The sequence below is a fragment of the Chelonia mydas genome, chromosome 2 (assembly GCF_015237465.2).
Source record: "Chelonia mydas isolate rCheMyd1 chromosome 2, rCheMyd1.pri.v2, whole genome shotgun sequence".
Taxonomy (NCBI): domain Eukaryota; kingdom Metazoa; phylum Chordata; order Testudines; family Cheloniidae; genus Chelonia; species Chelonia mydas.
The window spans coordinates 2,465,056-2,480,217 of record NC_057850.1 but is presented as its reverse complement, the minus strand read 5'-3'; the positions used below and the strand labels follow the sequence as shown (position 1 = coordinate 2,480,217).

Sequence of the window (15,162 nt, the reverse complement as noted above, 5' to 3'; positions counted from 1 at the left end):
GCTCAAAGATGACAGCAGTATTAGAACAAAGGGGTCAGAATTATTCCGTCACTTGAACACCAAGGTGATGGTCTTGGTGTAAGAACATGGAGAACAGAACGTCCACATTTTGATGGAAGAGAATCAAGAGACAGAACCCAGCCCCATGCAGAGAATCAGACGTCTGGTTGTGACGCCATCTAGGAGGTAGACATCACTCTGTTCTTAGCCGTCCCTCCAACTGACATTTAAGGCCATGCTGGATTCCAGAAGGAAATTAGTACAGCCTTACTCTGTCTAGGATTGCAGCGTTGGTCACTACGATACCAAGATCTTTATGAGGATTTAGAGGATTCAGAAGCCCTCCCAAACCCCAGCTCCTCCTTCCCCTGGGGAGAGAGCCTCTTAAAGCAAAGGTTACACTCCTGAGACCACTGGGATTCTGGCAAACATAAGAAAGCAGAGAGCAATGCAAAGCAGTTAGACTCTGCCCAGAGCAGGTCTTGAACACAATACTTTCAGAGGGAAGTCAGATTGAGCACATTATTCCACGTCTCCTGGCCTGCCCATATACGTACTGTTTCATCGCTATCAGTTTGGAATCCATGCTCTCTTGCTTTCCTTTCATCATCTGGACGTCAGTCAGTAACTTGGTTACATTGTCTTGACGAACCTTTATATCCTCATTCTTTATACTGGAGACCTGGAGACAGAAAGGAAGAGGACAGTGAGGTTTCACCCTATAAAATTGTTCTCTAAGCATCAAAGATGGCAATGCAGATTAACTATCCTCTTTCCCCATCCTCACTGGCCTAATTATATAACGAATCAGACAGGCGCAGATCAGCCACCTATTATATAACTTTTCTACAAGGCTATCATTTACAGACCCTTCCCTGAAGGAGCAGAATCCTTTTAGGTCAGAAATGCAAACGCTACAGCTGCACTGGAACCTTGTAAAACAGCTGTCAGCACTGTACTGACTTTCTGATTAATTCTACAGTCTTCCATTGCACCAACAGCTACCTAATTTGAAAGTAACACATTCTAAGGGTGTGTCTTCACTGCAACAGTTAACTCGCGTACTAACAAGCTAGCCCACTGGAGTGAGGGCAGAGTGAAAATGACCACTCTGTGAAACACTCCAACTACACAGTGAGATTAGATTAGCACCTGAGGAGTAACTCAAGCTACTGCACTTTAGTAACTCAAAGATCATAAGAATATAAGACTGGCCATACTGGGTCAGACCAAAGGTCCATCCAGCCCAGTAACCTGTCTACTGACAGTGACCAATGCCAGGTGCCCTGGAGGGAGCGAACAGAACAGGTAATGATCAGTGATCTCTCTCCTGCCATCCATCTCCACCCTCTGACAAACAGAGGCTAGGGACACCATTCCTTACCCATCCTGGCTAATAGCCATTAATGGACTTAACCTCCATGAATTTATGCAGTTCTCTTTTAAACCCTGTTATAGTCCTAGCTTTCACAGCCTCCTCAGGCAAGGAGTCCCACAGGTTGACTGTGCGCTGAGTGAAGAAGAACTTCCTTTTATTTGTTTTAAACCTGCTGCCCATTAATTTCACATGATGGCCCCTAGTTCTTATATTATGGGAACAAGTAAATAACTTTTCCCTATTCACTTTCTCCATACCACTCATGATTTTATAGACCTCAGTCATATCCCCCCTTCGTCTCCTCTTTTCCAAGCTGAAAAGTCCTGGCCTCTTTAATCTCTCCTCATACGGGACCCGTTCCAAACCCCTCATCATTTTAGTTGCCCTTTTCTGAAGCTTTTCTAATGCCAGTATATCTTTTTTGAGACAAGGGGACCACATCTGTGCGCAGTATTCAAGATGTGCGCGTACCATGGATTTATATAAGGGCAATAAGATATTCTCCATCTTATTCTCTATCCCTTTCTTAATTATACCTAACATCCTGTTTGCTTTTTTGACTGCCGCTGCACACTGCATGGATGTCTTCAGAGAACTATCCACGATGACTCCAAGATCTTTCTCCTGATTAGTTGTAGCTAAATTAGCTCCCATCATATCGTATATATAGTTGGGGTTATTTTTTCCCAATGTGCATTACTTTACATTTATCCACATTAAATTTCATTTGCCATTTTGTTGCCCAATCACTTAGTTTTGTGAGATCTTTTTGAAGTTCTTCACAGTCTGCTTTGGTCTTCACTATCTTGAGCAGTTTAGTCTCATCTGCAAACTTCGCCACCTCACTGTTTACCCCTTTCTCCAGATCATTTATGAATAAGCTGAATAGAATTGGTCCTAGGACTGACCCTTGGGGAACACCACTAGTTACTCCTCTCCATTCTGAAATTTTACAATTTATTCCTATCCTTTGTTCCCTGTCTTTTAATCAGTTCTCAATCCATGAAAGGATCTTCCCTCTTACCCCATGACAATTTAATTTACATAAGAGCCTTTGGTGAAGGACCTGGTCAAAGGCTTTCTGGAAATCTAAGTACACTGTGTCCACTGGATCCCCCTTGTCCACATGTTTGTTGATCCGCTCAGAAGAACTCTAATAGATTAGTAAGACATGATCTCCCTTTACAGAGACCATGTTGACTTTTGCGCAACAATTCATGTTCTTCTATGTGTCTGACAATTTTATTCTTTACTATTGTTTCAACTAATTTGCCCGGTACCGACGTTAGACTTACCAGTCTAATTGCCGGGATCACCCCTAGAGCCGTTTTTAAATTTTGGCGTTACATTAGCTATCTTCCAGTCACTGGGTACAGAAGCTGATTTAAAGGACAGGTTACAAACCATAGTTAATAGTTCTGCAATTTCACATTTGAGTTCCTTCAGAACTCGTGGGTGAATGCCATCTGGTCCCGGTGACTTGTTACTGTTAAGTTTTTCAACTAATTCCAAAAGCTCCTCTAGTGACACTTCAATCTGTGACAATTCCTCAGATTTGTCACCTACAAAAAACGGCTCAGGTTTGGGAATCTCCCTGAAATCCTCAACCGTGAAGACTGAAGCAAAGATCAGCAACACTAAAACTTCAGCCCACATCTTCACCCTGGGATGGGCCATCTAGCTCAAGCTTAAAGCACCACTTAATTCAAGCATGAGATGTGTGTGTGGATGGGAGATGGGTTAGAGGCATAGTTTGAGTTACACCTCAAACTAACAATGAAGCAAAGACCAGCCTCAACTAGACATGGAGCTGAGAGGCTAGGAAGATGAAGTGCACCTCTTCACTAGCAATGTTAAAGCACTGCCATGGCAGTGCTTTAATGTGGCTGTGTAGTTGCGGCATTGTAAAAAAACCCATCTCCACAAGGGGAGTAGCTCCCAGCGCTGGTGCACTGTCTACACTGGCACTTTACACTTTTTTCACACCCCTGCGCGAGAAAGTTGCAGTGCTGTAAAGTGGCCATGTAGACAAGCCCCAAGAGATCACATTTACCGCTGTGGTTTTACTGAAGATGTATACTAGACACTTACTGCTCTCTGCAATCAAGCACATTATGTTTAGCAGAGGACACTGTTCTGAGGTCTAATTTTGCTAAGTCTGAACATTCTTAGAGAAACAAAGCAGCTGTTGTTTACAAGACTAATAGAAAAAAGGATCAGACAGAGCTCACTCTTCAGTACCAGGAAAGGACAAGATGAGAGCAAAGACATGGAGACGGGATGGGGAGCCTCTTCCAGTGCTTCCTGAGCAGCAGTCAGCCAGCCAGCCTCATCATTCCCATAGCAAGTACTTAAAGGGCTGAAGGGAAGCTTCTGAGGAGCCCGTTTCATTTTCCTGACAAACATCTCATGAGGAACAGCACCCTGGTACGTATTGCAAAGGCTTTAACACGCGAGAGCTCTCTGAACCTGCCAGCAATTACAGGGGTTAACACATTTCACCTATTCCAACAGCAGCTCCCTCCCACCTTTACTAGCTAGCAGGCCCTTTGGGATCTGCACCTCACAATGTGGTATATCCTTCGCTGACCGTGCAGCGCTGTGGAGGTACTAAATGCTGCTCAGCGAAAGTGGCACCTAATTATTGCTAAAGTTATTGCAGAGTGCACTGGGACTTTATCATGCAGCACAGTGTACTGCGGTGTATGGGTGGCCTGGAAGGATTTTTGGAAAAGGATAACTGAAAACCTGGCTGGCTGCATCTTCCACCCACATTTCAGAGCTAATGGAGTAGTCTAATAGTTCATGAGAAACGTTTGGCACCTAAAATATCAAAATGCTTCTATAAAATGCTTTTTTATTGAGACAGAACTAAATCCACTCCCAAGACGACAACATGTAGCAAACACAAAGGGCAGGACTTGAAAAGATCTAAGGACACTTAAAGTTTCTGAATAGGATTCCTCATATCCACCAATGAGACAGGAATACAATTTTATACCTGGCAGCACAGCACAGCACAGCACAAAGTGCAGCCCACAAGTCCAGGTCAGGCCATGGTTGCCTTTATCTTGAATAGATTTGACTTGTGCAGAACCCACATCCCAGCATGGAATGTTCCACTGTGAGAGGAGGTTGGGTCTGCTCTGATCAGAACTGAGTAGCGTGTGTGGAGATCCCTACCCTAGCCTGGTGATACAGCTATTAAAAATGAAGGCAGTTGTGAGCTGCATTTTGGGGTGCGGGTTTACCCTAGTTTAAAGGAAAAGTGCAGCAATTAGTATTTGGGACTCCCTGTGGAGGTTAACAAGTTTAACACACACTAGAACGTTATTTTAAACACCCGTGTTTCTTGCTGCTCCCATTACTCCCAGAAACATACGGAGTCTCATCTTCAAAGGCCTTATAACTGAATTTTTTTTCTGTTTTGGACCAGTCCTATTCAACATATTCATAAATGATCTGGAAAAAGGGGTAAACAGTGAGGTGGCAAAATTTGCAGATGATACAAAACTACTCAGGATAGTTAAGTCCCAAGCAGACTGTGAAGAGCTGCAAAGGGATCTCACAAAACTGGGTGACTGGGCAACATAATGGCAGATGAAATTCAATAGTGATAAATCCAAAGTAATGCACATTGGAAAACATCATCCCAACTACACATCTAAAATGACGGGGTCTAAATTAGCTGTTCCCACTCAAGAAAGATCTTGGAGTCATTGTGGATAGTTCTCGGAAAACATCCACTCACTGTACAGCGGCAGTCGAAAAAGTGAATAGAATGTTGGGAATCATTAAGAAAGGGATAGTCAAGAAGACAGAAAATATCCTATTGCCTCTATATAAATCCATGGGACGCCCACATCTTTAATACTGGGTGCAGATGTGGTCGCCCCATCTCAAAAAAGATATATTGGAATTGGAAAAAGTTCAGAAAAGGACAACAAAAAGTATGAGGGTTATTGAACGGCTGCCATAGGAGGAGTGGTTAATAAGACTGGGACTTTTCAGCTTGGAAAAGAGCCGACTAAGGGAAGATATGATAGAGGTCTATAAAATCATGACTGGTGTGGAGAAGGTAAATAAGAAAGCATTATTTACTCGTCATAACACAAGAACTAGGGGTCACCAAATGAAATTAATAGGCAGCAGGTTTAAAACAAACAAAAGGAAGTATTTTTTCCTCACAATGCACAGTCAACCTGTGTAACTCCTTGCCAGAGAATGCTGTCAAGGCCAAGACTATAACAGGGTTCAAAAAAGAATTAGGTAAGTTCCTGGAAGATAGCCATCAATGGACCTATTAGCCAGGATGGACAGGGATGATGTCCCTAGCCTCTGTTTGCCTGAAGCTGGGAATGGGAGACAGTGGATGGATCACTTGATGATTCCCTGATATGTTCATTCCTTCTGGGCCACCTGGCATTGGCTACTGTTGGAAGACAGGGTACTGGGCTAGATGGACCTTTGGTCTGACTCAGTATGGCCGTTCTTATGTAACGCTCCAAATGAAGACTGCAGTTCAGCCAATAACTGCTTTGCTCCTTCCCGTTCTACAGCAAAGGTTCAATTGCCCTCTGACATCTCCCTCTGGGAGAGGAAAGTTTGCCATAACCTCCATTAGGCCAAACCTACATAGTACTTTAAAAGAAAAGGAAATAAATCTGGAGGTGAAGCTGGCTCCCAATTTGCCAAGTGAATTTGGCTTCCATGTTACAGGCCAAATTCTCAGTTGTCTCCAGGGTATCCCAAGCAGCGCCATAATCAAGCCAGATGCTAAGAGAGCAATTGGAGAAATTGGCACACTAAGTATCTCCCACAAACTGATTGGCACTGCAGCTTGTGACTGAATGAAATGTGATGCAGGAGTCAACTAGAAAACCACTTGGCAGAGAATGAAAACTACCGTGCCAGAATCCCCTTGATACCCAGAGCATGTGGCTGCTTTTCTGACTAAAAAAGAGACAGTAACCTCCTTAGTGTCACAGGGGTTTACCCACTGGCTGGCCTGGAATATCCGTTATGTACACTTACGCTGGTTACTTTCCTCTTGATATTCTCCAGGAGCTGCTCCTGGCCTCGGATGAAGTACGGATGTTGAAATTCAGTATCGTCCTTCTCTGGCTTCACCAAGCCACCCTGCTCAATGTGGACAACCTTCCGAAAGCCATCTAGAAGTCAAAGATGGATCATTAGAGAAAAGCAGGGCAATCGAAAGACTGAGCGTCACTGCAAGCACAAATCTATCATTGTTCGCCAAGGACAGACACAGAGTTCAACAGTCTTTGGGATCATTAACCCTTTGAGGGGATGTCCTCTGCCTCCTATGCCCCCTCCTCCAGCCCCTTGCCAGTGTACGAAACCCAACCCAACCCCTCCCCCAGCAGCAGACATTCCAACACTGCCTACCCTACCCTTCTGCTAGGCTGACAGCAAAGGTGGTGAGTGCCTCCTCAGCTAGACCACTTCATTTTCCACATGCCAGCTCCCTCCCAAGGGTGCAGGGCAGTGGAGGGGAAGGGGAACTGGAGTCTTTGGGGTTCATCTCAGACAAGAGCCCCAGCCTTGCTACATGTCTCAGTGACAAACCCAGCACAGCACCTCTTAGAAACAGGAAGCCCTAACGGCATTAAACATCTGGGGATCAGGCAATAACCTAACTTGCCTGTTCAGTACAAGGCATGAGAAGGAAAGATTCATTAGAATAAATTTTTCTTTAAGAGTAATGCCAAAAAGAGAAACTTGAAACAAATACAGGCAATTCTCATGACACCAAAGGGGTTGCAATGTATCCAGTCTGGGGGAGAAGATGGCCTCCGATTGATACACTCAGCACTGCACAGGACACACAAACACCTGACCTGTCACTTCATCCACAACTGAAACACCAACACCTTTGTGATGATTCCCTGTCGCTGTTTACCACCACCCAGCAATACTACAATAATCATTAGAGCAGGAAGCGAACACTACACGTCTAACTGAAACTGTGATGGGAATTTAAGGAGGCAGAATGTAATTACCAGAGTTGGAATTTGGCCGAGACATTGGGGTTAACACCTCAAGAGTGCCATGGAATCTGTAATGAAGCAAAGTGATCAGAATCTCGGTTTTGCATCTCGCCAAAAAGACAGGGGTGTTGTGCTCCTAGCACTACTAATGCTTCACTGGGGGAGGTACTGATCTACACAGATGGATGAGCTCCCTTCTGGTTTTATTTAGCATTTGTTTAGTATTCTTTGTAGCATCTGAGTATTTCACAGCACCACTATGAGGAAGGGAAGTATCCCCATTTGTGAGATGAAGAACCTAGGCTTGGGTATGCCCAAATCTCCACTACACAGGCTGACATAAGTCTTCTTGCGACGACAGGTGTGCATGTGACTACACCCAAATTTGTCTCTGGCCAATGGAAGTGCCCTATTATAGCACCGCAGTAAAAGCGCCTCCCCGAATGGCATAGAGCCAGGGTTGGCATACTGAGATCAACACTGTGTGAAAGTAGAAACTGAATGACCGGTGTAGACTCTAAAAAGAGTCCTCTAGCAGCTGTCCCACAGTGCTTTGGTCACAATTTTAAAATGCCCTGGGGTCACAGAAATCTGAAGGCCACCCTCCCCCACTTGTTAAAACTCCCAGTGTGTTTTTGAAATGCCTCTTCCTGATTACTCACCTGGTGAGCACACCTAGCAACTCACCCTTACTGCATGCAACCACCCAGCCAGCCAGGCCGGCTCCATGCAGTAGATGCACTCCTGCCTGCTGCAGACAGGAAATACTGATCTCCCAAGCCAGTGGGAAGAAGAGGCCGCGCGCACACAGCTAGGGACCAGCTGTAGAAATGTGGACATCTCTGAGCAGACTGTAGGGGGGCGATGCAGGCAAAAAGGTAGGACAGGGATCAGCAGCAGTGCCATGTGAAAGGGACAGCACGAGACCAGGGAGTGCAACAATTGATGTAGGGCTTCGCCACAGACCTGCTGCTTGTACAAGGAGCTGCAAACCATACTTGGTGAAGACTGCACCAGTGCCCCACAGACCACCGTGGATACCTCGGAGGAGACTGGGACAAAGATCCTAGCTGTGAACAGAGAGGAGGAGGAAGGGGTTGGAAGATGTGGCGGGGGACTCCAGCCATGCCATCAACCAGGGCCTGCTTGAGACTCTGCCCCAGTCTTGCCAGGTGAGTGCGAATGAGCCTGATGAAGGGGAAGGGAACTCAGGTGTGTGCATGCATTTCTCCTTACAACGTTTACATATAAAAATGATGCCCAGCCTGTCCCCAAGTTAACAAGACAAAGGTATCGACTGTTCCTTGTTTTACTCGTATGAGAAGGGGTAGCAGTATAGCAAACAGAGGGAGAGCTGGCATCTTTCATTCCCCTGTTGGGTTAGGCAGTGGGAGAAGGGAGGGATGCAGAGCACTCTGTTTATGTGCACAGGGATGTCCCTTGTACCTGCCTGAAAGAGCTCAATGACACACTCATGGAGATACTCTGCAATCCTCTCCTCCAGGTTTCTAGGGATGGCAGTCTTATTTCTTCCTCCATAGTAGGACATTTTCCTATGCCACTCTGCAATCAGTTTGGCTGGCACCATTGCAGTAAGCAGGCTAGTGGCATACGGGCCCAAGTGGCTTCGGGACACTGGGAGCAGACATTCTCTGTGCCTTTGCGACCCTCAGGAGTGAGATAGCTAAAATCCCCACCACCTGTGAAAAAAAGAGTTCCTGCACTCATTGACATTGCCCTGTGCTCAGACCCATGGAATAGGCACCAAAATCTTATAGATCCATGCAGCAGAAAACTACCACACGCACCATAGCTAGAGAGCTGTGCTGAGGTGTTCTAACATGGAAGCGTCAGTAAGGGAAAGGAGTTCTGAAACTCCTCCTTTTCCACTGTGATTGTAAAACCAACAGCACATCTCTGTTTTTATCAGCAGCTTCTGGAGTGGTGGCCTTCAGGGCTGCCCCCCTCTGCACTCACAGATCCCTGACCCTGAAGAGAGAGAAAGAAGGGGATGCAGGAGAACGTTCCTCAAGATCCTGTAAAGCCAGTGCTACATCGGACCATGAACAGAGGGCATGGAGGGCAAATATGACTAACGGCATAGGGAAAGAGGACAGGAAAAAGGCCCAGCAGTCCCCACAGGACAAGAAGAGGGACATGCACCAGGAAATAATGGGTCAAACAAATGCTGCAGACCTTGTTTGACCTACAGATCCAAAAATTCCAGATTTTCCACCTTTGCAGTCCTTGGAGAACTGCACGGCTGCTTCACATTATGTCCCTAAACATGTCATGTGGCACAACAGGGCGCATCTGTACCCCCACCATGCCACACAGCAGATTGATACACACCAACAGTGGTTCTCATGGGTTAATGTGTGTAACCACAATGGACTACGCCTGTGTGCTCAAAGGGACACATATTTACTTCCTTTCTCCTTCAGATTTTCACCTTGTTGTGTTAAAAATCTGTATAATATTGCCTGTGGGGTTTTTTGCACATTGACTTTCTGCAGTGTTTTTTCAACACAATAAAGTTTCACTTTGGAGAATCAAATTATCTTTTAGTTCACAACAAATATTGCAGAATGCACAGCAGTAGCCAAAGCAAACAGTACTTGTAGACGCATACCGAGCACCACAATTTATAGCTTCAGGAAAATACCAGCCATATTTATAAATGTGGAGCAAGCACTACACAATTCTGAGCAGCATCCCAAGCTGCGGGCCCAGAGAGCTCTCGGCTCAGAACCGCTCTGTGGCCGTTACAGTGGTCTCTCCAAACCTCCCTCAGCCACACAGCTCCACCAGCCATGGCAGCAGACAGTCGCTCCACCCCCGTCCTCCACCCTGAGAGCAGCTTTCCCCCTTTGCCTCACACATATTAGGTGGCTATAACCACTGGGATATTTTCCTCACTGAGATCCAACCTAGTGAGTAATCACCACCAGTGTCACTTCAATCTACCAAAAGTACATTCAACTGTCACTCTGCACCTGCTGGGCCAGTAGCTGAACCTTCCCTTGGTGCTGTCAAGGTAACCAGTGTACGACTTCATGAGCTAGGGGATCAAAGGGTAGGCTGGGTCGCCCAGAATCACTGTTGGCATTTCCACATCAACAGTCGCAATCTGCCAGTTGGGAAAGAATAACCCTGCCTGCAGCTTTCTGAACAATCCTGAGTTCTTAAAGATGCACGTGTCACGCACCTTCCCTGACCAGCCATCGCTGATAACAGCAAAGCATTCCCAGTCTTCCTCCAACACTTGTCTAACCATTGAAAAGAAGCCTTTTTGGCAAGGTGAGCTCGTGCCATAATAGGAATATGCATGTGGTCTACTGCCCCACCGCAGTTTGGAAACCTCACTGCTGCAAATGCATCCGCTATGTCCTGTACGTTGTGGCGAGTCACAATTTTGCAGAGCAGGAGACAATTAACTGTGGATTTTCCAGCTTCAAAATCATTTCCCCGGAGAGATAGCAATACAGCTGTGTAAGCTTTCAGAGTATGATCGTCACTTGCTTCTTAACTGTCAGTGCAACTCATTCTGGTGTCCATGCATGATCCAGGAACATGGCCTTCTGCATGCATTCTGTAGCCACTGCTGTTCATTCCAAAGCCACATTACGATGCAATCCCCCCAGTCAGTGCTTGTTTCTTGGGCCCAGAAGTGGAGCTCTGCTCCATGAATACCAGCACACTTCAATTGTTCGTTCCGTATGTCCCTCAAACTGTCCTTGAAGAAACAGTTATGTCCCTGTTATTCCAGTATATCCTGCAAGTTTGCAAACACGGAAGAATCGTGCATCCTGTGCTTGCAGCGTTCATGAGACTAGCTCAGAGCTTTGTGGGCTCCATGCTTCTGTCTGAGATGGCAGACACTCAACAGTGCTGCATAGATCCATGGGAATTTTTGTTTTTTTGTTAAAAAGAGGAGTGAAAATGATGAGATATGGATGGCGTTGTGAGATGGAGACCATTATATGCCGTCGTTCCGAGAGAACTCTGGGCCAGTCACTTCTGTGGAAGTTTCCCAAGAGGCCCTGCACAGAACAGCAACATGTGGCACACACCTTCCTCACATCGACACCCGCACCTATGGTGAGTACGCACAGCACCGATGCAAGCAGGCACACGCCTGAGCAGCATACAAACGTTGGTGGCTGTACGCCGACATACCGTGTGCAGACCATGGTTTGCATGCAGACGTGGCTTAAGTAATTTGCCCAAGATCACGCGGAAAGTCTGTGGCAGAGCAGGGAACAGAACTCTGATCTCCCAGGCCAGTGCCTCAACCACAAGTCACCCTTCCTCTGAAGAGCATAGCCTGCTGCACCTTGCAAGGCTCCTGTCTGAGACATGTGGCCCTGAACTTGATATTACACATTCCAGACAGACAATCCATAACATTCCTCACAGGTACGGGGAACCCGAGGCTCAGAGGATAAGTGACTTGCCAAAGACCACACAGTGAGTCAGTAGAGGAGGGAAGATTAAAATTCCACAGTCCCTATGCAGATGCCACAAGAGTAAATACAGCCCGTGCTGTCTCTGATTTAAATGCCAGACTGACTTTTTTAAATAGCCAAACACTCATATCCGTTACATTTAGATCCTTAAGTTTCAGATATGTACTTTGTTTCTGCTGGAGGCACAGCTGTTACACAGAGACTGGTGAGTACAGGAGGCCCATAACTGACACACATGCTGCGCTGCAAAAATACCATCCTGAAGAGGCAGTCTGGTAACTGAGTATTAGCCTGGGGTTGTGGGGAAGATTATTATTTGTATTGGTGTAGCTCCTAGGTGCCCCAGTCATGGACCAGGCCCCCATTGTGCTAGGAGCTGTACAAAACACAGAACAAAAAAATCTCTGCTCCAGAGAGCTCAACAGCTGGACACAGAACAAACAACAGGGAAACAATGGGACAATACTGGTCAGCATGGCAAGCAGTGGCCTCAGCACATCCGCAGTGGGACTATCGTCAAGTTTTTTGGAGGCATGACAGCAAAGGAGAGTTTGGGGGAGGAACAGGAGGTAGTTTTGAGACTATTTACAGGAAGCTCCTCCCACGCACGTGGGGAAGCCTCGGAAAAAGGCAGAAAAGTGTTTGACAATTTAACAAGCAGGCAACGGAGGCTGGCATCATGGGCTGATTGGAAGACACGATCAACCTTTCAACCCTGAATGAGAAGTGATAGGTTGGGTGGGGATAGGCCACGAAGGGCCTTGAAAGTGAAGATAAGTTTGTTTAATATGACAGCAGAGGTAGCCCGCGGAGGGGTGCAAAGAGAGGGGTGACAGGGTCCAAGCGACGGACCGGGGAGGTTGATCTCTGCAGCAGCATTCTGAACGGACAGGCGTGGGGCAAGGCTGCATTGGCCAGGCCAGAGAAAAGACGCCGCAGGAATTGGGATGAGAGGGTCTTAGCTGTGTAGAGGGAAAGGAGAGGCAGGACGTTAGAGACGTTATTCATGTAGAATGTGCAAGACTTAGATGTAGCCTGGATGTGAGCTCCTAGAGCAGAGGTCAAAAAACTGAGGGGCGCGCCCCTGTAGGGGGGCATGGAGGAAGTTCCGGGGAGGGACACAGCGGGGACCATGCCAGCCCCCACGGGGGGGGGGGGGGAATGCCACCCAAACTCTCTGCCAGCTCTGCTCCATTCCTGCCTCCAGCCACGCCCGTATCTCCCATCCCTGCCCCCAGCCTTGGCACGGCTCCACTCCCACCTCCAGCCTCATCCACAGCTCCGTTCCCAGGCTGAGGCTGGGAGCGGAGCCACACCTGGCTCAGGGGGTGCAGGCTCAAAGTGGCCCTTACCTCAAGTGGCTCCCGGAAGCAGCAGCATGTCCCTTCTCCAGCTCCTACACAGAGGCACAGCCAAGCAGTTCTGCATGCTGCCCCATCCGCAGGCACTGCCCCTGCAGCTCCTATTGGAGCACGTAGGAGCCAAAGCAGGACCATGCCATGGCTTCTGGGAGCTGTGTTTTGCAGGCCCCGACCCTGCGCCCTGGCCGGAGGGGGGCCAAGACGCATGGTGCGGCCCTCGACCCAGTAACCCGGCTGGAGCACCGGAGCGGGGCTGAGTCACCTGGTGAGGCCCCCGACCCAGCGCCCCGGCAGAGCCGCATGGTGCAGGTCACAGGCCACTTAAAATGGCTTGGCCCGCGGGCCATAGTTTGCCCACTCCTGATTTCATGTTTAGACTCTATGAAATGCTTGTAAGTTGCTGCATGTATTAATCTCACTTATAATGTCTACATCCCATGTTATAAGGTAATATTTAAGTGTTTGGTCTGAAACTGTAAAGCCAGGCCCCCCACCAGCCTGGAGAGAAACATTACCCAGTGTGAAATGCTAGTTTGCTACAGGAGGTGTTATCTCCTGCCCAACAAAAGACGACCCATAGACACCACACAAACCAATGTGGACTTCGTTGATTGCTTCTCCTCTTCTCCCTCCCTCCTTTCCTCCTCCCGGCACCCAAGAATAGGAGACCTGCACATGAACTTGTCCCATCATCTTGAACTCTGGGGGAAGGGAACAAAAACCATGACAAGAAGAAACCACATCTTTTTGGCTGTTTGAACTCTGAAGGGCCAGAGACTCAAAACTGAAGCCAGAGATCCCCAGGGGCTGCCTCCTGGGGCTGCCCTGAAAGACACTTGGAATAGACAGATCACTACAACTCTGACACTGTTAAAATTTAGACACACCAATGAGTTACTATGTTTGCTTGTTTTAACCTGTAAATAATTCGTTCCTTTTTCCTGCCTTTGGTGTAGAATCTAGAGTACCAGTTGCTCTGGGGTAAGTGACTGGTCTCTCAGGACTAGAAGCAACCTGAATGTGGCATGATTTTTGGTGTAAGTGACCATTTATCACTAAGCCCGGCTTGTCCGGATGGCAAGTAGGGTGACCAGATGTCCCAATTTTATAGGAACAGTCCCGATTTTGGGGTCTTTTTCTTAAATAGACTCTTATTACCCCCCTCCCCCGTCCTGATTTCACATTTGCCATCTGGTCACCCTAGTGGCAAGATAGACTGGAGAGTTTAGGGGGACTGTTTGTGACTCCATGGTAAGACTGTTATAGGGGTCCAGGGGTCACATTTGTTACTGGTTTGGTGAAATCTAATATAGAACACACCACCAGTTTGGGGTGTCTGCCCTGTTTTTGACAGACTTTCCTGAGGTAGGCACTCATGGTCGTGAGCCACTCAATAGTGCAACAAGAAGGAGAGAAACAGCTAATAGTTTAATTGATGTTTGCAGATGAGGCTACTCGGAGATAAGGTGTAGAGGGAGAAGAGAAGGGGACCAAGGATGGAGTTCTGTGGAACCTCCACAGACAACTGGAGGGAGGATAGGAAGGATCCTCCAAAGGACATGCTGAAGAAGCCATTGTGGAGGAAGGAGGAGACCCAGGAGAGGACAGAGTCATGGAAGCCAAGGGAGTACAAGATTTCAAGAAGCAGTGCATGCTCAGCGATGTCAATGGTGGCCGACAGGCTGAGGATGGGATACGGATTCTGAGCTTTGGCTAGGAAGAGAACATTAAAAGACTTCGGCGAGAGTGCTTTTAGTGGAGTGCAACAGACAGAAGCTGGACTGAAGAGGATCTAGGAAGGAACTCCAGGCAGCAAATGTAAACAGCATATTCAGTGAGGATTAATGAGGAGAGGTTTAAACACCTGGATGATCTTTACATTTCAACAGAAAGCTACAAATATTAGATGGTCTTTTGTACTGAACTCAGAAATGGATTTTGCT

The 15,162-nt window shown here is 47.1% G+C and overlaps 1 protein-coding gene and 1 long non-coding RNA gene across 3 annotated transcripts in view; one reads left to right on the top strand and one right to left on the bottom strand.

The window, feature by feature from the left end:
• HSF1 (heat shock transcription factor 1) overlaps positions 1-15,162 on the bottom strand; it is a 97,765-nt gene that overhangs the window by 62,369 nt on the left and 20,234 nt on the right. For both annotated transcript variants that reach the window (XM_037891801.2, XM_037891802.2), the window contains exons 3-4: positions 6,413-6,549; positions 558-682 (exon numbers count right to left, since the gene is read on the bottom strand). In XM_037891801.2, coding sequence (XP_037747729.1) covers positions 558-682; positions 6,413-6,549 — 262 coding nt within the window. The remainder of the gene's footprint in view (positions 1-557; positions 683-6,412; positions 6,550-15,162) is intronic.
• On the top strand, positions 570-15,031 carry LOC122464373. The gene is made up of 3 exons (XR_006288323.1): positions 570-706; positions 4,543-4,547; positions 15,020-15,031. It is a non-coding gene; the product is annotated as an uncharacterized LOC122464373 (long non-coding RNA).